The sequence below is a fragment of the Rhodnius prolixus genome, unplaced genomic scaffold (genome assembly GCF_049639745.1).
Source record: "Rhodnius prolixus isolate KJV_2025 unplaced genomic scaffold, Rpr scaffold_23, whole genome shotgun sequence".
NCBI lineage: Eukaryota > Metazoa > Arthropoda > Insecta > Hemiptera > Reduviidae > Rhodnius > Rhodnius prolixus.
This window is the reverse complement of record NW_027411627.1, coordinates 1,094,208-1,116,604: the sequence shown is the minus strand read 5'-3', so window position 1 is coordinate 1,116,604 and position 22,397 is coordinate 1,094,208. Positions and strand designations below refer to the sequence as shown.

General features: G+C 34.9%; 1 protein-coding gene across 4 annotated transcripts in view; it reads right to left on the bottom strand.

Annotated features, from left to right (window-relative positions):
* Nucleotides 1–224: 224 nt before the first annotated feature.
* The window catches only part of atos (atos homolog atossa), a 34,136-nt gene continuing 11,963 nt past the window's right edge, over nucleotides 225–22,397 (bottom strand). For all 4 annotated transcript variants that reach the window (XM_074139282.1, XM_074139281.1, XM_074139278.1 and 1 more), the window contains 12 exons: nucleotides 14,182–14,558; nucleotides 13,666–13,859; nucleotides 13,312–13,591; nucleotides 12,888–13,056; nucleotides 5,378–5,488; nucleotides 4,785–5,003; nucleotides 4,613–4,697; nucleotides 3,232–3,603; nucleotides 2,889–3,061; nucleotides 2,614–2,777; nucleotides 1,796–2,010; nucleotides 225–807 (listed from right to left, as the gene is read on the bottom strand). In XM_074139282.1, the coding sequence (XP_073995383.1) occupies nucleotides 642–807; nucleotides 1,796–2,010; nucleotides 2,614–2,777; nucleotides 2,889–3,061; nucleotides 3,232–3,603; nucleotides 4,613–4,697; nucleotides 4,785–5,003; nucleotides 5,378–5,488; nucleotides 12,888–13,056; nucleotides 13,312–13,591; nucleotides 13,666–13,859; nucleotides 14,182–14,427 (2,394 nt within the window). In that variant the 5' untranslated portion in view covers nucleotides 14,428–14,558 and the 3' untranslated portion in view covers nucleotides 225–641. The remainder of the gene's footprint in view (nucleotides 808–1,795; nucleotides 2,011–2,613; nucleotides 2,778–2,888; nucleotides 3,062–3,231; nucleotides 3,604–4,612; nucleotides 4,698–4,784; nucleotides 5,004–5,377; nucleotides 5,489–12,887; nucleotides 13,057–13,311; nucleotides 13,592–13,665; nucleotides 13,860–14,181; nucleotides 14,559–22,397) is intronic.

Genomic DNA, 22,397 nt, shown 5'->3' with positions numbered 1-22,397 from the left:
AGCCATTATATATCAAATAGAGTTTACGTTTCGATACGAAACTTATAATAATTAAATTCAACACTTACATTATATTTATCGCTCTCTCTATATATATAAGTGTAAATATATATGTTAATTATATTATAAAAAGCACAACAAAAATATTACACATTAATTAGTTTGTGTTTTGATTGGCGCACAGTGAGGTAGTGGACAACAAACGCCTACTTGATTTCTTAACCTTCTTTTTTTTTTGTTTTACTAAATCAGTTATTAACACCGATTTGTATTTTTTATTTTTTTATATATTTTTTTGATTAATTATGAAAAACTAAATAGATCAATACATTCAAAGTATATCCTAAACTTTTATAAAATACAAAAGAAAATTAATTTTCTTTATAATAAAATTATTTGTTTAAATATATATAATATTGGTTTCTTCTTTGTTTGTTAAAACATCTTCGTCAGCAAAATATTTTTTTTTTTTTTTTTACTTTTTATATATATCTTTTGAAAGACATTGGTTGGTAGCATGCTAAAGACCAAAAAAATGTGTGATGTGGTGCTCTTTTTTATTACTACTGGTAATTTTGTAATTATCACAAATGCACACAATTTTTTTTCTTTCTTCATTCGTCTCACTTTTATCGCTGCTCTCACTTATTGGCTGAATATCTCGGTGATGATGGCGTAATCGTTATAGATTTTAAACAACCAGATTCAAAATCTAGACCAATCGAACTATCTACATCATATTGCCTGCTCAGTATCACCTGTATGTCTGATGTTAAACTCACACGTCCTGATTTACTACTTCTTAATCTGCAAAATATTAAATAAATAATAAGAAAAGTATTCAGAAACAAATAATTATATTAAACTCTTTTTTTTCCAAACACAAAGTGTTCACATAAAAGTTTTCTCAGTTATCTTAAATTGTAGAGGATGCTGTAGGTCTTTCCTAACCCATAAGAAACAATAACGATAAATCTAAGAAAGTCACGTAAAAAATGTTTAGGGTTTACTTCTGTAGAAAAAAGAAGAATGTTGGCTTTCAGGTTTACCATATGTTCACAATGCGAGAAATGAAATCAATTTTCGCAGGAATTTATTTCATAATATGTTGCAATGTGCTTAGGTCTGCCCAGCAACGATTTTATCGATCAACTTGCATGTGTTTCTTATTTCCGGTCGATTGATTAATTAGTCTGGTAAAGAGAATTAGACTTCCACTTGCAATGCTTGACGTTTAGTACCTCTATATATGAAAATCCGAAACCAGTCAGATAATATGAAAATAAATTCACAAGCACACTATGACGGATAAACTGAACTATTTTACAGGATATATTTAAAAATTGGTATGCACGATTTAGACTTTAAAGAGAATAGTTCGAAAGAATATGCTTGCAGAAGATCCTCCCTTAAATATATGTCGCAATACAAGCAATTAAGATGGCCGAATGATGCAAAGGATGGTCTACACAGGGATGGTAAAGCATGTAGCGAACAAAGTCGGCCACAACTGAGAGAAATGGTACACTCTCATAGATAAGATTACAGTCCTGCAACAGGATGTTACACCAGAAGAAGAAGAAAAGTCGGAAGTCAGACCATACCGTCATGAAGTAATACATACTCTTTAATTCTAAGTTTCGAATTTTCATCGACTTCCGCTTATAAAATCCGTTATCACCGAAGCTGGCTACTATCCTTGCAGAATGGAAGAAAAACAAATTAGCTCCCTCCACAGTGACAAATAGATTTAAGGGGGGAAAATGAAGAACCAAAAATTTTATAGTTTACATACCTGAGATGGATAAGATATCTAAGCTTGTTTGCATTTGGCGGCTCTGTTGAGACGGTTCTCTGCCTTATAAAGGTATGACTATTGGAAGGCATATCTGATACATCGTATCCGACTACGAACATTTTAATAACTGTGCCAAGTGGATTCAACAATGTTAGCTGTATGGTCCCGCTCCGGGGCACTGTATAACCTTTTTTACCTAAATTTATTTCACCCTGGAATTATTTAAACAAAAATATGGTGAGAATACTGAAACAACTTCCACTAACAGTATTAGATTTATAAATTTATAATTTTTGTTAAGACAAAATGTAAAAAATCGTGACCAGCGTTTCTTATTTATATTATAACTAGCGTTATAATATAGATTATACTACATATTATAATTAAATGAAAAAATTAAACTCCTGCTGTTAATTGCAGAGAAAATATTTTCTAATAAGACATCATTTCTGTATAAAATGCAACCAAAAATTAATAAATTATTAACATATTTAAATAATGAGATCATAATACCAGATTAAAATTTTATGACTTATTATTTATTTGAATTAATGTATCGATTTTTTGATCACATGAATAGTTAGAGCCAATCTTATTGTTAAAACACTTAATAATGTCATGATATCATGCTTCGTTAAGGTGTCACAATCTTTATACTATTTTTCCCTGACCGAAGCGTAGAGTGAAGATCTGACGACAATCACCATCGACATGAATATGAAATATTCCTTCCTCTTTGGAAATTATTCTTTCTTTTAGATATTGTGAATGTAACTGATTTTTCTTTACTAAGTTTTAGAAATAAATCAATTTACCAGATATGGTGCCGAATGAGGTTCAACTGAGAAGAATGAAACGGTAACTGGCAGTTTCAGATGTTGTGGACAAAAGTTTCCGCTCGCGCCGAGATCAGCTGTGAAGCCATCCACTTTGCAGACAGGTCTTAGCCTTCCACTCAAAATATTCTCTTCAAAGTTGCCTGAAACGTTAACAAGAGATATTTCAGGAGACTTTATTACAAAGAAAATCGTAATTAAACAATAAGTTGCTCTTTCTCTAATCACATGCAATGAAGAGAGTGACAAATTACCTAGAAGAGGTCTTGAATGGAGCGCTGCAGGCCTGTGCACCGGAGAGGATGCAGCCAGTCGAGCTGCCGCGACAGATGATACTGGAGGATGGAGGTTACGAGTTCTAGTTTTGTTTAAATTTACGGGAGACTCGCCTTCTGTTTCTTCGGAACTGGAATCTGTACCCCAACATCTAAACACGGAAAATGGAAAGAGAGGAAGAACTTAGAGACAAATAGCTTTTCTAAAGTGATAGCCAACATCCAGATGGCAACGTTCCGCATATAGAACAAGAAGAGTCGACTAAAATTTAAGTGCAAGCTACTACTAAATGGCACCTGGCAAAAAAAAAAATGAACTCACTGGGTTCTCAGTTGAGGGATGGCAAGTGGAGCATTAGGCCTGGGCGGCGGTGGAAGCGGGGGTGGCAGAGGAGGCTGGGCAACGTTGTTGTCTTCATGATGTGATATGTCTAATCTTGTGAAACGTTCTGCCAATTCTGTAGCTTTAGTTGCCGCGGAAGAGACCAATTTCTTGGAAGCACCTTCTGCTGAGGTGGCTGCCGCAGAAGTCACCCATTTCCTTTTTAGTGGATTCACTTTACTTCCTCTTGCGATTAGAGCCGACAGTAGTAATTCCGCTTTACTACTAGTACTGGACGCATCGTTTCCGCTGCAATTACTACGCTGGTGCAGCGACTCTTCTGGTAATTCTGCTTGACTGTATGTCTCACATCTGCAGAAAAGAAAGGATAAGCTTCGCATTAAAATCTCATTCATTGGAATAAAGTACCATTCTTGCATGGACAACTTCACAACTTCTTATAACGGCAGATTTATTTTAATAATCACTATTTGGGGGAAAGTAGCCTCGGCACATAAATATAAATAGTGGGGGGATAATAGGTCGGCTAATAGGCGAGCAAACTCTGATCTTAACTCCACTTGATGCCTCCCGATGCTACCGGAAACTGTACAAAAACTTTGCCACAGCCAGGATTGAATGAATTCTCAAAATTATTCCTCATCATATTGTGGTTGGTTGGAAGATGGGCAATAGTAACCTCAGAATATCTGGAAAAAGGCGTTAAAGGGGGGATAGTATGTTGGCACTAGGGAGTGTTCATTTCTGACAGCTGGCTGCCACTCTTCCTAGGCCTTTCCTCAGGGTCTGGGAAGATATCTGAAAAAGGGAAGAAATTTGGACGAAAACTCTCTAGGTTCTCGTAATTCAGCGATCACTCTAAGAATGTTTGAAAAGGGCGTTAAAGGGAAGGGGTATATAGACGCCGAAAAAAGGACTATCCCTGACAATCGACTTCCTGCTTTAATCTCCCTCAATGTTGAAGCAAAAATTGACTACAAAACCATTTCTAGAATTCAAAAATGGTAATACAAATTGTGTGAATATAGGGGAAGCGATCATGAGAATATGCGCTATGAAGAGAGTGGAGGTTAGTGGTGATTCTGGTCAAAACCTTAAAACTGAAAACAAAGAGACAATGAGAATGGAATATCCGCTTTGATTTCTTTCCTTTGAGATATCTATTGCCGTATGGCACCTAGGCCCGAAATGTGGTCCTCCTACTTTCCACATTAAGATATTTTGTATTGCAAACAAATTTTTAGATTATTGCAGATAACTTAAAAATATGTATTTGCGGTGAAAAAATAACCGCTAATGGATACCATCTTGTACAACAGTAGAAGGAAATTTAAAAAAAAGGAAAACAAAAATAGCTCACCTATAAACGTTATAAACATCGTGGACACGTGGTTGATTGAGATCAAAAGAGTTGTACTTAGAACTTGTACCTTCTTTAGGGTTACCTGTCAGGTTATAAAGATAAATGTAAACATCTAGTCAATAATGAGTTTTACTTACTTTCTTTTTGGAATAAACAAGTAACATAATACCTGAGCTGTGTTGTGGTGGCTGCTGAAGATGGCCAGAAGAGCTATGTTGTTGGTAATGATGATGATGATGATGGTAATGATGATGGTGATGATGATGATATGGCTTGTGACGTGACATCCGCTCGTCGCCAGACCCTCCGACACACGATTCTAGATCGTCCTCGCAATGATGTTTTCCAATATGTTTACACCCGCTCAACATTCTATCATCCAATACACCTGCAAATCACCATGCAAATCTCTTGTTACAACTTCTAATTTATTCTTGCTAAAATTAAGGTAAATTTAATTTACAAATTTTCCTACAACGAAATGTTATAAAATACGTAATTGTAGGTATAGGAAATGTTTTTCCCCAGATTTATGTTATGATAAGGGTCAGGAAGCTATTTCCCACAAATGAACATGTACGCCTATTAAATTTAAGCCAAAATCTCAAAATTTAGGTAATATTTTTTTTAAGAAAAATATCTCGAATAGAAGTTATTGGTTGGTCCTAAAACAAGGTGAACAGTTCCTAAGTCTGCTTTATAACTTGGCTTAATTTATTTTGTACTGGGATTGGGAATCACAAGCATTCCAACTCTACTTACCTGGAGTATGTGTAGAGCATTCGCTGCTTAGTTTACTGTTTAACGGAGGAGATTGTCTTTGTCGTCTGGTCGGTGAGGAGGATGCCTTGCTATCACGCCACATGGTAAAGCCTGCAAAATTTTATCAAATTAGCTAAATTTTTGTCGGAGCCTACTAAAAATAATAAAAGCAAGGGATGCGGAGAATAAACTTTGTTTAAAAAAATAGAACACCAGAATGAACCCCCGACTAAATTCTACACAGCTTCCCTCCTCTTCAAGCAAATAGATTCTATTAAACTCAGCAACTAAAACTACTACAACTGACGGGTGACTTTTTTAAATATTCTAAAATAGTGAGCCAACTTTGGCAAAAAGAGGAATTGTTGTTTTTTGTTTCTGGACCGATTCCTCGCTAATTTGCATTTTTAATATATTATTATTGACAGAATAATAGAATTATTACAATTTAAGACCGTGACTGATTATCCTTAAGTGGATTTACTTTTACTTTCTGGAAAAGAAGTGTAGCAAATCTCCTCTGGAGGATAACTACTTCAGCCAACCACAGCTACACGGTTTCTGAAGACGAACTCATGGACAAGCCAAGTATTTAACGTTAAAATAAATGTTCTAAGGCTGCTATAAAAATCATAAAAACAAAGAGAAATTTGATGATCTACATACATTTTGCATACATTTAAGCATTCTTTTTTTATTATACGAACACTTAAAAATTAATGGATGTACCACATAAGAGTGAGAGAGCGCGAGACGATAAAGGAAGCGGAATTGCCTCATTAGTAGGAAACGACTGCCTGACGATCTACACCTGTACGCAGTGTGCAAAGACCTTCGAGGAGAATAGCGGAAACTAACAACATACTGACACATGAACACATACAGGGTGACCAGAGTTATATGCTCCACCCACTTTTTTTTTTAACGGCGGGAAATTTCGAAAAAATAAAAAACGCGTATTTAACCATTTTTAGTCTAGTTTATTTTCAGTGATTGACCCATTTTTTTAAACCCCTGTATCTCGAGATACAGCATCCAACTTTTGTTTTTTAAATGGAACGTTATATTTTTTGTTGCATATTTTTGTAGTATTTGAGCTCCTAAAAACAACAAAAAAAATTTTTTTGAAATCTGTTAGGTTTTTCAAAAGTTATGTTAATTTAAAATATGAAAAACAAATTTCAGTTTACTGTCAAAATTACGTTATTTCTTTTAAAGAATCTTTTCAAACTGGGCACAACCAACGGATAGGCAAGCCAAAACTCTGGACTCCCACGCTTTGGTTGTAGCAGCACTTATGGTAGCGAAGTCAAGATCTAGGCAGGCTAGAGTAATTCGACGTTTCAGATCATCGATTGAAGCCACGGGTTTAAGGACACTACACTTTATTTTTTAGGTATCCCCACAAAATATAGTCCACTTGGGTCAAGTCCGGAGATCGAGGTGGCCATTGGATGGGACAATGAGTCCTTACGCACTTTTAATGGAAATTTCTGCCCAGCTAACCTCGAACCACTCTCGCCGGACAACCATCTTGTTGAAAATACATATCTATTCGACGTTGTAGATGAACATCTTCAAGCGGAACTGGCAAAATGTCTCTGAAAAAAAAGTTGGATACCTTTCACCAGTTAAGTTCTCTCTGTTTTTTTGTTGTTTTTAGGAGCTCAAATACTACAAAAATATGCAACAAAAAATATAACGTTCCATTTGAAAAACAAAAGTTGGATGCTGTATCTCGAGATACAGGGGTTTAAAAAAATGGGTCAATCACTGAAAATAAACTAGACTAGAAATGATTAAATACGTGTTTTTTATTTTTTCGAAATTTCCCGCCGTTTAAAAAAAAGTGGGTGGAGCATGTAACCATGGTTACCCTGTATATCTCATTAGACTTCCTCTATACAGCTGTTATATTAATAATTATAAAAATATCTACCAGGTAACAATAAATTTTAGGGAATAGTTTACTAACATTAAAAATATTCAATCAAGTCAGTTGTCTAGTCACAATCAACCTCAAATACAATATCTACTTAAGCGGATTATTTCGACAACATTTATCATTATATCAATTTGTTAATATCCCGGCCTGTCAATTCGAACAACATTCTAACCGACATCCCCAAAATAAACACACACACATAAAGGCCTACCGAAGAACTCACAGAAAAAAAGTATTAATCAGCCCAATCCAATCCAAGATGTGCAAATACGCAGCAAAGAACAGATGGCCTAGAAACTGTCGAGAACGAAGTACGTATTTGTATAGGCTCCTACTTCTTCAATCTTGGGCAATTACTTAAGTTGGTGAGCGTATTCATTCCTTTGAATACAATCCTCTCAACTTCTTACAACGTTGGACAAAACAAAACTAAGTATTTATGGGGATTCGAAATATATTACTGTTCTTTTTATTTTTGTAGATGATATCACCTAGAAAGTTTGGATTGCTAAAAGGAATGTGGATAAATTCTGGAACAATGTCAACTTATTTTTCATGATTATAAAATGTATATGCTCTGTTGTGAGGCTATTATCACTAAGAATAGACCCTTCCCATTGTATTACTTTACTTCAATTAAAATGATTTGAACTTTCTTCAGCAATGTTGTACGTTTCTCTTGCGGCCATTATGACGTATTTACGCTTTTTTATTTTGTTTTTAACATCTTCTTGAACGTTGTACAAAAGTGGCCGCAATAAATGTGTAAGGTTGTTTCCTCTCTTTTCTCGGTGGCTATAGCGTTCTCTAAGTGATGATTGGCAGGTCTCAGTGTGAGCCCATTATATCTAACCATGCTATTTGAAAAAGAAGGTCTATCTTAAAGTCTTTCCCACTTTTTTCCAAGAACTTCTTTCAAATCTAAAAACACTGTTTATATTTTTATCACAGATCCATTTATGGATACTACACTAAGGAGCTGGGAGCGCGTTATTTCGCAATTTATCCAATTCGAGGGATAGAATTAAGGGAAGTAAGATTTTAAAGGAGATTTATTTCGTATTCCGCATTAAAACAGTGGCAGAAGTACGATCAAGGATTACTCTGGTGGCATACGTCGGCGGTTGTTCTCATTTTTGGTTTTAAGCGGAAGTACGCGCGTTAAAAATGTCATCCAGCTGAACAGAAGAAAGCTCTTTCGAGTTACTCAGCATTTACTAATTTTCAAATTCTGTGTACATTTAAATGGTTTATTTAATTAAATGAACACCAGGCATTCTTCTGTTACGGTCTATTTTATGAATTTTTCCATACTGAAAATAATGAATTTCCTTTCTCAAGGATGGAAATCAGAAACTGAGTATGTAAAATTGTGCATAGTTCTACTCATATACAAGTATATGAGGTCAAAAAACCTAAAAGAAAAGTTATACTTAAAAATAATCACGTAATACCAGATGTTAGAGTGATTATTGAAATTAAACGATAAATAAAAAATGAAGTCCTGTTCAAATCTCTGGGTTATTTTTACTCCATGTCAGCTTTAAATAAACAGAATTACGGCTGTCTCAAAAATAATGTTTATTAATTCAAAATATACACATAAATAGTGAAAGTGCTGGGGATAATAAATTGCACTTTTAAGATTACTGCAAAATTGTCCATTATCATGTTTTTTGGAGAACCTAGGCGTTAGATCTGTTGAAAAGATTAAGTCTCACTATTAAGGGGTCCTTATATGCTAAGATTTTCTGTCATCATCAGGGCTATAGAAAATAAATATGAAGGAACGAAGATAAAACAGAGAACGATAAGAATTAATTAATCTTGTGTTATTAATCTTTCTATCAGAGGTTCACAAAATTTGAAGAAAATCATAATAACCATTTTCAAGAAAAAAAGGGCGAAATCCTTACTGTTAACTGAGATACTAGCCCGTTTGAGGAATTTGAGCTGGACTGCACCTTTTACTGTGAAGTGGCATTCAGCTGAAGGGATGTAGTCTTCTCACCCCAATAGTGCCCCCCTTAATAGAATTCCCTTGGGAAATGTTTCGAGTTAAATTCTAGAAAATCATGAGTGCAATGAGTAGATTAGGTTTGAAGAGAAGACTGGAGCCGTTTTCGATAAGATCTTGAAAAAAGGGAAAAGGTGAACAAGTGAATGCCTTTTTTATTGGAACATACAATATTTTTGGTACATTCCATTTAGTACTCCTCCATCAATATCAGGACAAACCAACTTCTCAACAAAATAATAATTACAGTTAGTTCAAATAATTTGGCTCATCACTGCATTACAATATGTTGTAAATCATGTCTAGTAAATGCCAAAATAAATGGAATAGAGATTTTGAAAATCAGTTTTTTAATCTAAACAGCCCTAATGTTGACAGAAAACTGAACTTAGAGCAAAGTCTGATCCACTGACAACCATTCTCCAAAAAAACAATAAACTCATTTACTTTGACTGAAATAAAATGATCAATACTTAAAAGAGTAAGATAAAAAAAAGTAATTACAAAAAAAATTATATATTATAAATGAGCTAAGCTAAATTTAAAAATTCTATGTTATTAAAAAAAAATAAATAAAATGATGAATTTACTGACTTCAAAAAAATATTCCACATTTTTCAGATGGTTGGACGTTATTATAGGTGTGTTGTGATCTATAGATGATGCGATGGACCAACCGGGTTCGGGAATTTTCTCCGGATACATAGATGGATCTCGCGGAACCAACAAGTTGTGGCCAAAGTAGTAGGTTTTCCCAATAGATTTTCCTAAATCATCCGCACTTATATACCCACAAATTCGGAAAATATTAGATAAAACTGAACTGGTTTTTCACACCTTTTCACGGCATATTTTTTTTTTACTAGTAGTTTCCATCATGGTTTGGTTTCTCATGTTTTTCAACTATTTTTCTTTTCTAATTGTAACATACTAGATAATTTTTTTTTTTTTAATTATGTTTATTGTTTTTCTCTAACACTATTCTTGTTCAAACACTACTCTAATCATTTTAATTTGTTTTGTTTAGAAAAGCCGTTATATAGGTAATGTTTCACTTTAGGTAAAGGTTCCAAAAGTCTGAAACAGAATTTCTAATTATGTTCTACAATGCATTTACGAGGAAAAAAATTTTTAAATAAATTAATAGCAAAAAGAAGGTGGAAATTTAGCATTAAATGTTTTTCTTTACCTTCCATTATTTTTCTGAAAATTAATTTAAAAACAAAATTGTTTATACAGAACAATAGAAATCAGGAAGTCAGAATTGAAACTGGAAAGAAGAGGCTGCTCCCAGCTGAGTCGGTAAACGTAAAATTTAAGATGTGTTCATCTGAGCCAATCTGTGTGCCCGTATTTAATGTGTTGGCACTTTTCTGGGTAGTGTGTTGTATTGTCTCTGTAACCGATGAATTGGGATAGCAAACGACTAAGTGGGAATTGTGCAGTTTATGATAAATTCACAATTAAGACACAATAATCATCAAGCATTATAAGACCTTAGAGAGGGTAAAAAATGAAGTATTTTAGTATTCATGATAGTCTTGCGGCAGTACATTTTTTTCTTAAGTAAACAAAAAAGTAACAGCTGGCCTCAAATTCAAAATAGGCTAAATTCGAAAAATAACCGCCTACCCACTTTTTACCTGTGGAGTTTTACATAAACAAAACAATTTCGCACCCATGATGCAGCCTTTGGACTCTTTTTACAGATTATAAAATCTTAGAAAAATAATGTATAATCAGACCATCTGACGAAAGCAGTTTTCTTGGCTGGATCAACTGGAGAAGAAGAGATGTCCTCCGGCAACCCTCTCGCGTCAGTTAATGATGAAATCAAAACTTGCAATTCCAAACCATTTTAATTTTTAAAAGTAAGCAATTAAAATTTCGAATAATGAAGTAAATCTGTAAACTAAATTGATGATGACTTTTCTTGTCAACAGTATTAAAAATGTTTTATTGAACCCAAAGAGTTATTTAATAGCAGTATCTTGTGGTCTAGGTCGTTGGGTATCTAGATTTCCCAGCTTAGGGACATCATACTTCTAAAGAATTCTATATAAAAGATACTTCTACTTTTATCGTGAAAATGTTTTCATGAACATACCTTCTACTGCTATTTATTTTAGAATGTAAAATAATCAAAGAAAGATAATGTAAGCTGGAGAACACTAGAAGAACATGGTTTATTTAAAATTCTGGCTGTAGGCTGATGACTTATTTAGAGGTTGTTCAAGGCAAGAAAGGTGACATTTATTCTGTTGCTGATAAATAGAAAATTATTTGTTCTTATCTCTCAAAATAAATTAAATTTGGATATATTAGCTAGTTGGTCAATTATTATTAATATTTACAAATATTGTTTTTATTTGAAAATTATGCAAACAGGAAAGGGAATCAGAAGCAGTCGTCGAACAAGAGAAGAGACACATCATGAACTACTTAGAAACGAAAATCAACTTTTATAAATGTTAAAAGTAATAAGTCGAATGAGTTAACTATTCAATAAAAACACCCTAATCTCCCGATTTCTTGCATACTAACACCCCTCAAACTACATGATTGTCCTGGTTACCATGACAGTTAAAAGTGGACAATTTGTTGGACAAATTTCTCATTTCACTCTCAACCTTCTTAAAAAACGTATTCTTTGTTGATATATGTAAAATTGAGTAATTTATTTATTTTCCCTAAACTATCAAGTTTAGTCCAACTGTGAGGTAGATGATAAATAACCGTACACTAACTTACACGCCCCTCAATAACGGAAATCTCAGTCGTATATTAAAAACTGAAACAATGAGCGCGTAATCCAGATAACTATAATTAACTAAATGAACATTAGTAGAAAGAAAGAGTACTGGGGATACATGGGAGATTGTGAATAATCCACAACAAAGTTGTATTTTGGCTTGTTTTTTCTTAAATAATTTTGAAAATTGGAAAATAAAAGAGCTCACAAAGTAGAGTAGCTTTGACGGTAATAACGGCCCAAGATTATTGAGTGGAAGTATCAGAGAAGACTCTCCCAGTCGTAATAGGATCAACTTTAAACCGACTTTGGCGAAAACAATCAACCGAGAAAAGACCATGACACCAGCCTGGACTGAGAATCAACAAGTTTAGTAAAGAGATTTACGTGCTTGATCTAGTTTCCTCAAAGGATCGGAGAATGTCAAATGAATAAATCTACTGAACAATAACAGAGTATCGTACTCCATACGTTCAATGTATTTTTTTTTTAATTTAATTTAATTTAAATTTGATACGAGTCTTCTTCTGAAGTTAATGTTTACTTTAATGATGCTTGTTCAACAACCCTCAAGTTTGAATTACGCAGATTTGCAAATTATCTCGTTGGGGAGAGAGAGACTACGTCCTCCTTATCTTTGTACTATTATATTGATCTTTACATAAAAATAACAATAAATATCACCGAAAATATTGTTTTGGTGTATCTCAAAGAAAGGAAAGTGAAAACAAAAAGTCATCTGAGGTTTCCAACTGGAATGAAGATACAAATTATTAATAAATAATATTCCAAATACCATGTCTAACTGCTGGTATTCTGGCAGGAGGATCAAGCAGGCATTGGCCTAGTTCAGCGAATACTGATTTGAATACGGTGACCGTGGCGTTCAATGTTGACTGACCTGAGTGCACTGGACAGCTGACTACTGGCATCACGTCAGTCCGAGGCAGTGATTTTAAACAAACCTGGAATGAAAATAATTTTTTTTTTTTTTTTTAATTTCTCAAAGTTCAAACTGATAACTTTTTAAAATTTGGAATCCTATTATATTTTAGTGAATAATATACGAGTACAATAACGACACTATTAAAATTAACTGATCGCTCAGTTACTCAAAGCGTACTCAGATACTCTAAACTTATTTCTAGTGAAAACTAAAATCTGGAATTCCTGCTGCAATCTGTGAAAGAAACAAGACTAAGAGCATAAGGAATACTAACCTTAATGGAAGTAGTAGGTGATATCTTGGCCAAAGGAAAATTGTGTTGTACAGGAGGTCTTGTAAAGCCAGAACAGCCAACCGGATGTGACAAGCGGTAACAAACATGCCTCACTTTGCCCAGACTGTACCAAGCCGACAGCTGCGAGAAATGTAGCTGAGATCTTAAAGCCTGCAGAAGTACTCTGTCGGATACCTCACTGCGACATCCACTACTGTTACCACTGCAACCCGCACTGTTGCTACTGCTGTTGCTGCTGCTACTGGCCACGCAGACATTTCTAGTGCGCAGCAATTTTGTTTTGTTTTATAATTGCATGAAATTAAATAAAATCACTTACTAAAATTTACTTACTTGGTATTAACCACTGACACGGTCCACTGTTCAATCAGTAGATCTGCTGATGACGGAATCTGGCAAATGTTGGTTGAATTAGCTCTATTTTGACCACACGAGCAATCCGGACACAACAATACATCTATGCACATTGGCGCAGAGTTTTCGTTCAATAAAGACATGTGACGTCTTAATTTTGAAGCTCTTTCACACTAAAATATAAAAAAGGTTATTTAAAATATAAGTGCTCGACAATTTACATAGTTAGAAAAACTTAATAAATGTTTAGCTATAATTCCAGATTTGATGAAATTCGGCTCATCGTTTTAGAGCTCTCTAAGATCACAATATAAGTTTCTGACATCTTCTTAGAGAAAATAGGCACAGACTCTTTAGTAAATAATTGCCTCACTTGGCACTAGTGATTTTTCGTTAACGTCTCTCCAGAAAAAAAAATCACCTAACTTATTCACATGGGTCCAGAATGTATAGTACTACTTAGACTACACTAGTAGTAACTGACATAACGCTTACTAAAAATGAGGAATCTTGGCATATATGATGAGTAGGAGAATTAGTGATGTGTGGACAATGAGGTCCCTCCTTGTAGCCTCGAGGAGTGCCCGGTTCGGCGAGCCTTCCCTCGATCAGCAGCATGCCCACATCCACAAACAGACCTGCATTGCCATTGTTGATGGCAGGGCCAACTCCACTGACCGTCGTCGAACTGCTACCGCTTCCACCACTGACGTTCACACATTCTGCCACAACTGAAGACATTTTGTTATGTTTCTTTCTTTCTTGTTTTGTTACTAAGTTTAACGTTCCTCTATCTTCTATACAGATAAGAAATGGATATTGTAAGTGAGAAGCCTTAAATCACTGCCGTCCCCTCCTCAGCACGACCGCCTCTGAAAAAGACAAGAAAATTACCTTAAAATCTCTTTCTTTTTATTGTTTTTTTTTTCCACCCCGTTGTTAGAAGGTTCGTCATAATACTTGGTGAACATTCACCAGTATGTGACGTTCAACTTAACAACGTTTTACAAATAAAGAAACCTCGATTGAATCAAAGTAAGACAAGTACAAATCTGACGCAAGGAAAAGTATTAAGGGGATGAAAGATGAGCATGTGCGGGACGTTTTGCCATAAATTTAGCTACAACCGTAATTAGCGCACTGGCAACGAAGCCTGAAATGGTTAAAATGCTCCAAAATTCTTACTGAATATAACTGACAATGGACAGGTCCATACAGGACACTAAAATGGTTCCTAAAATCGTTATTAACAGAATTCTTTTGAAAAGTATTCGAAAAAAAAGTTTTTTTTTAGGTATATTTGCTTGTAAAATTCAAAATTTGAAGAAAATCCTTTGACTTTAAACGGGTGAAATCTAGAGTGTTTCAGTTCTCCGAGCTTTCTCAAGGACCCAAAACAGCGAATTCCCCCTTAAACTTGATGTAGTACTTATTCAAGAATAGATATGAAATTCGATTGAAACTGCTTCAGATTTTAAAGAAGGGTCTAGGAGAGATAAAACCTGCACAATTTTGGAACCAATAAGAACTTAGAAAACATAATAAAGTTTCTCAAACTGTCAGCATTGTGAGAAAGTTTGCGAGTGATCAAGTCGACTTCTTTGTTCACATATAATTGTATAATTTTACCCAAAAGTTATATTAGCTTAAAACTGTTAAGTAACCGACGTTTATGCCATTTACCACGTTGAATTCAAAAATTCTCGACTTAAACAATACAAAATTTGCTAGTTTATGTTAATTTCATCCAATGACTTCATACAATAAAGTTTCCTACAGATACTAAAGAAATATATTATATATAAAAAGTACAAAGACAACTGTCATACTTATTCTCTATTTTGATGAAGACAATTTATCTTCATGTACGATTACAAACGTCATGTTATTGCTGCAAAGATGGACAATAGATCAAAATAAAATTCAATGAATCAACATGATTAAATATACAAGCAGTATTACCAACCTACTAATTTCAAGAGGGATTTTTGTATTACGAAATGTGATGCTTTTTTAATTTTTTTTAAATAATTTTTTTCAGACTTTGTAAATTAAAATTGACATTATTGTGGTTGAAAACACGCTTTCAGAGGTTAAGTAATAATGGAAATTGGGTTTAGACGTTAACGCTAAATTAAATATTTAGTTTTCCAAATTGTCAAACAAGTTTATCTTAAATGTATTAAAACTAAAAAAAAATGGCAAAGCAAAAAATAAAGAATACCTTTTTACATGCTAGACATGTGTCCTATCGCCCATTTCTAATACTTGCAATTTAGTGCACAGTATTTTCCTATGGTTACGATGTTTCTGTCACAAATTTTACATAATGAATATTTAATTGTGCCTTGTTATCAGCAGATACGTCAATAATTATAATATCGATCTATTGTTATTGAAATAATCAGCATACAAAATGGCACTCCTAATTTATTAAATGTTTTCTTTACGTTATTTGTCAGATCGGTGACCATAATCTGTGTTCTACAACAATTATTAGAGAGATATGCTTTACATTGTGTAGATGGCGTTTTGGGAACCATTTTTGAGTAAAGCAGGTAAAAACTTGGAAGTCTTTTTTCAAATACCCACTTCAATTGGCTGAGCATTTAAATCAGAAACAACGATGATATCTATGTGAAATTCCGAGTTTGCGCCTCTAGTGATTTTTTAAATTTTCTGTTCAAAGAAATACGAATACTTGGAACTTTTTTAAATTCACATAAATAAGTGCCCAATTACCATAATTTTTCTTAAAAGTGGAGTAAAAAAAAATGGGGGAAAAATTGTTCTAACTGTATAGGTAATACAATCATAACAACCATCATCATTTCGACCAACAAAAACCTCGTCACACAAGACAGGTCAACGTCACATTGATCGCCAATATGGATCCACATGAACACACACTTTATGTTGATCAGGAGTTCATTACTTATTACTATCATGACAGCAATAGCGAGGAGGTACCATCTGAAATATTTACCATTTAAAGGCTGCTCTGATTAAGAACACAAGTATTGCTCTTAAGTTGGCATCCATCTGATTATGGCGCTAATTGTGGGATTGGTGGCATAAAAAGCAATCGGCCACCTTCAGTTGCGGCCTTTTACACTGTCATAGAAAACAGTGGAAACTAGTGGCTGGTATTTGGCTCGCTTCAACCATTTACGTTGCGAGTACGAATCAGGATCGCCTGGGTGGGAGGAGATGGATTAGGAAAACAATGCCTAGTGCCAAACAGCAGGCTGGGAGCCGGTCAGTCTACGGCAGAGAATGTGCAACACAGTTCTTTATCAGGGACACAGGCAGCCCCCACTAGAACTCCGTCTGGTCAGCTGGCCGCCATCAGCTGACAATTAGTAATAATTATATTTACTCGCCATTTCTTAATATTTCCTTAACCACCTCTCCTCCTACCAGTTCAATGTTTTCAACGCAATATTGCTTGCTCATAAACAATTGTTGTTGTTATCAATGCTCTTACTCTTTCAATTTCAAATTAACGGTTTTGTACCCAAACAATGTTTTCAATTTCTTGGGAGGTTGCAATTCAGTTTTCAGTTTGACTATCAAGATATTGAAAAAAGATATTTTCACCAATAACCGGAAAGTAGAGCAGTAAATATTATTATGCCAAATAACCTCAGCTATCTGTTATCCTGTTGTCTTTTACTTACTAAAACTGGGCAAAATGATGCTCACTTTCTATATTGTGCGACAAAATGAACATCCATGTTTACTTCACATAAATTCTAGCATAAGGGCACAGCTGATTATTTTCAATTTAAGACGGACTATTTATTTATGAATGTAAAGGGCAAGGATACTATTATAAATTTTTCAAATAATGTTCTGGGGAAAACGTGTTTTTTGGGGAAAAAAAAAAGAAAAAAAAAGCAATAGTAATTCACTTAGAAATTAATCGAGCACCTGCCTACAGAATCGATAGTGGAAGAATCATCGCATTTCACAGCTGTTTTGGCTACTTCTCCTTAACGCAAGTTATTATCCAAATTTATAAAATTCTTTAAATCCTAAACTTTAGGGATGATGAATTTGATGCGGCATATGGAATTGTAATCAAAATAAAATCTTTGCAGAAATTGTTCTTTGAATAAAATTTATTTCTGTAATAGTATTGATGATTTGTTTGATGATGTGTATTCCAACGTGGCTCAGAACATTCTAATGTGGGTAGAAACCCCTTATCTAGGACATATTCAAAAAAAGGAGGTGTTTAATAAACATTTTCCTAAGCAGGAAAAATGACTGTTGAGACATGCGGGTTTTGCAGAATCTCCCAGATTGAGTTCCCCTGCTAAGTGTAGTATGTAGCAAAGAATTCCAGCCTAAACCAGTGAGCCCTAAACTGAACAAGCTCTGTGCGGCCATAACTGAACATCTAAAAATAGTTCAACTTGCAAGGACAATGGAGCCAAACTACAAAGCCTTCATTTAGTTTATCGAAGAGAAAGGCAAACAAATATCTGCGTCCACGAAAAACGGTCAGCAATACCACTAGTAGATAATATTATTTAGGCGACTAGGAGATATCCATCGATATGCGCCTCTATCTTGACAACACTGCCTTTCTCTTTTGACAGGACAATAACTCAGGGAGTTAAGAGATAACCTAACTTGTTGACTCACTCGCTCCCTCCACAACTATTTAAACAGTAACGGCCTTCTTTCAATTATTACTGTGGAAAACCGTCATCATATTCTGAACCAATGGGATATGTCCTAGTTGCTTCTTTAATTCTGCGCACTAATTTGTCGCCATGATACAGTTTGGGCCATTGAACGTTACAGGAAGGCCGTTCAATCTGTACTTCCAGGTTGGCCAACTCTAACTTATATATTCTCTCGGTTTGCAGCAATTAAATGGGAAATTTACCTCCTAACTGGCCATTTTTCTTTCTTCAGCTCAACTTCTATAAGAAAAACTTTCTTCCAGATTTCTTATTAGCTGGTCATCATAGTTCCATTGTGATTTATTTATTGAAAGAATCCTTTTAATGAATACATTCCCTCAGGAAAAAGGAGTATTCTTACGGAAGTGGGGCGCTCAGTAGTCAAACTGAAGTGAATTACAAGCAATGGCGGACGGACCCAAGTACAGTTCATAGCTAGAGCCCACCCTCTCCAACATATAAATATAAAATCCTATTCAAATGAAATATTATTTTTGAGCTTGCTGCGATTTTTCTTTTTCCTTTTTAATATTCTGAGTTTTTACGCAGACTATCCTCAAAAAACCTACTGGTCGTAATTATTCTGTGCTCGTCAAAAAAACTTACGTACTTTCAGTTAAAATTCTCAATCGATAATTTGACTAGAAGAAAAAAATAGAAATAACTCTAAAGACAGTAATTGAATCAATAAAAAATATTTGATTTAAGGGTTTTCCAAAATGGTGAATATTCTAACGGCCATGGAGGAGGAGGAGGAGAATTATGAGGAGGGGTGATTAAGGACAATTGTGTGCAACCAACGAAATAACAACAATCACCTGAAGGTCAAAAAAACTATTTACCAGATATAACCTTCTCTCGCGCTCGGTTGAGAATGTACAGCTGGTTTAGACGACAATATTTAGTAAATCTGATAAATTAATTTTCAATATTACAAACTGTACTGCAGTATAGTAAGCAAGGCTGTGGTAGATCCAAGAGATCAAAGTCTATACACTTTATTCCAAGATATTCTGCCTATCGTCGTCTTTTACTCGTACGATTCGAGTAACCTTCTTCTCAATCTCCAAATCTGGCTCTGAACATACTCACGTCTTCCCTGACCTCAATACTCAAAAGGTTTTTTTACTTTGAAACCTTTGGGAAGCTTAGAGGATCTAAGGATCTCTCAAGTCGTGATTTCTTGTGAAAACTCGGAATTCTAAAATTGGTAGGATTACAGAAAAATACCTCCTTTACTTAGGAGGAAGTGACGTTTAGAAAATCACAAAGAGGGCAGAACTTTTCATAAGAAAAACAGAAAAGTAATGTACAAGAAATAAATGCTGTCAGAGCGTTTTAATAATCGCCCTTATTCGTCCTTTTTGATGTTAGCGCTCTCATTTCTGGGATCACTGTGACGCAAATTGGCTACAATCCAATTACGCAGTTATACGCAGAAGGTGTTAATCACATTCTTTGGAGCAGATAACATTCATTACCCTATTCTTTATGCAATATAAATACAACGCCTTTCTACATTTATCAACAAGATATGTTGAATATTTACGCATTACTTCTTTTTATATTACGCTTATTCAGATGTGAACAAAATTGCGGGTGCTTCTTCGACACTGAACAAAATCACAAGCTTCTATTGGTGAGAAAAAATAAAAAACTGTTCGATTGCAATACCACCTCCTACAATTCGATAGACCTTAAGTGGAAACCTTGTACATATCCATTTCTTCAAAGTAATCTTAGTGAAGATGTTAAAAAAACATTCTGCGTGACTAACCTTACCACAAGGTAACAATAACAATTAAATATAGGCTTGGAGATGATGATGTATACACGAAATAGGAACTGAATGAAAGAAAATCACATGACCTTAAATTTTTATCAATCGGGGGGGGGGGGGGGACGAGTGTTCGAGCCAACTTCCGCCAACTAACCTGATTTTCCATACCAGCTCTAAGTAAGAGGAAGTATTGCAATTCTGTCGAATTTTAGAGTTTCTTTTTTTAAAAAAATCGCTAAAAGCGACAAAAATATATTCAGTGAAATAGCACTTCCGGTCAGCCAAATTTTCTTCCAATTTATACCAAGTTAAAAAAAAAAAATCCCAAAAAACTGAAATAATTAGTAGTTGGCAACTTTGTCGAGTTCAATGGCGGCCGGTGACATAAACCGGATATGTAAAATATGAACTAGCATCGATTTTGGTTTCTAAGTTATGCTGAACACACCACACTCCACAGATCGACAAACGAACAGATGAATTGGTGAAAACTTTTTTTCTTTTTGGACTCAGGGGGCTCAAAACGGACATTTTCGGTGGAAACACGGAAATCGAAATTTCGACACGATCACACTACTTCCTCTTATCTAGTGAGAGAAAGTGGAAACTGAGAAATTCTGATCTGATCATTTAAGCTAGAGGAATACGAGGACATGGAATTTTGCTTCTATGTAGGTGGTGGTCCAACATGCGTAGTGTAAGCTAGCCCAGTGACACAGCATGAATCATCATCTTCCACATTAGTGTTGTTGATCTAAATAGCATTACTAAGCTCTTACTACAGTAAACAAGATGACACCGCAACTGAAAGGGGTCCCATAACTCCGCAATTATCTCATTAAACAAAAATTAATGGATAAATTTTGCTTAAATCTCCTCTTGGCTTGACCTTTCGGGGAGAGGCGTTCCTTAAACATCAATTTAAATGAAGAGTACACAAAATGGCGCTAATAAGGAACCAGGGATTCACTCCTCTGGATAAGCGATTTTCGTTCTAACTCGGACTTTGTGCAGCACATCAAATACTGCGTAGGTCCATAGAAAAGGCCCTTAAGGGAAACAGCGCTTAAACGTTTCCAGGAAAATGTTTCATCCAGATCGTAATATTTTTACCGCGCAAAAAGTGAGCCATGGATCCGAGGAATAAGTGGTAGTCTGAAGAAGCGCGGGGTCTGCGTGAGGAAGTAGTTCTCGACTTCCGCTGGCTAATTTTTGAGGCTGTTGGTTCTCTGCCTACGGAAAAAAAAAGGGGTGTAAATGACAAATCGATCCATATTTCATGTAGATCGATTTGACCAAACCCTTAGGATAGAAGTCTCTTGGTTCTGCAATATTTTGCATTTGAGTTAATCTAACCACCAGATAATCAGCCAAACATTAATCAATTTGAAAAAAAAACAAGTTTTTTCATACTCAAGACAGGTTAAAACCTGTATTCATGTGTATTGCAAGCTGGAAAAGCTCACTACTGATCAAATAACAGTTGCTCAATCGCAAGTCTTTGTAGATAAAATAATATTTACCGCACAGCTGATTACGAGGGCAGTGGAGAACTAAGTGTGTCAAGTAATGCGAACAGAGGGCTGCCCTTCTCTCGCAGAGCTGTTACATCACGTGGTCGAGTGTCATTTCACGGCTTATATAACTCCCACACTGCACTTGCTTTTCGGCCGACTAATAACTTGCCAGGAACAAAATTCATGTTTTTTTTTCTGTTAACCTCATCTTTTTCCCTTGGTCATTGGAATGAAGTGAGCGATGGTGGGTTTACTTAATTCTCGGTAATAACCTTGCCAAGGACAGACGCACATACTGCAAGTCTTTTAATAACACTTCCATGACGTCAAAGGTAATGAAGCGCAGTCAGTCAGCAATTTTAACAGATACACTTTCAACCCTAAGCTCTGACTGGACAGCTCTTTATAAAAACAGAATAACTATAACAGTGGGAGAGGTAACTTTATTTTTACCTTCATTAAGACGACCAGCTATTAAAATTTTGCAATTTGAAATTTATAGATTTCATTGATAATCCGTTCTTGTTTTGAGGTAGCTGCATATGAAAGAGTTTTTTAGAAATTGTGTGCATGTATTTACCTAACACAAAGACAAAAATAGCAGAAATTTGAAATTTGACGGACATTACGGACCAACATTATTAACAAAGGACGTCACAAAAAGATTTTGGCGAAAATAGGTCAACCAGAATTATCACTTTAAAAAAACAGAAGTTT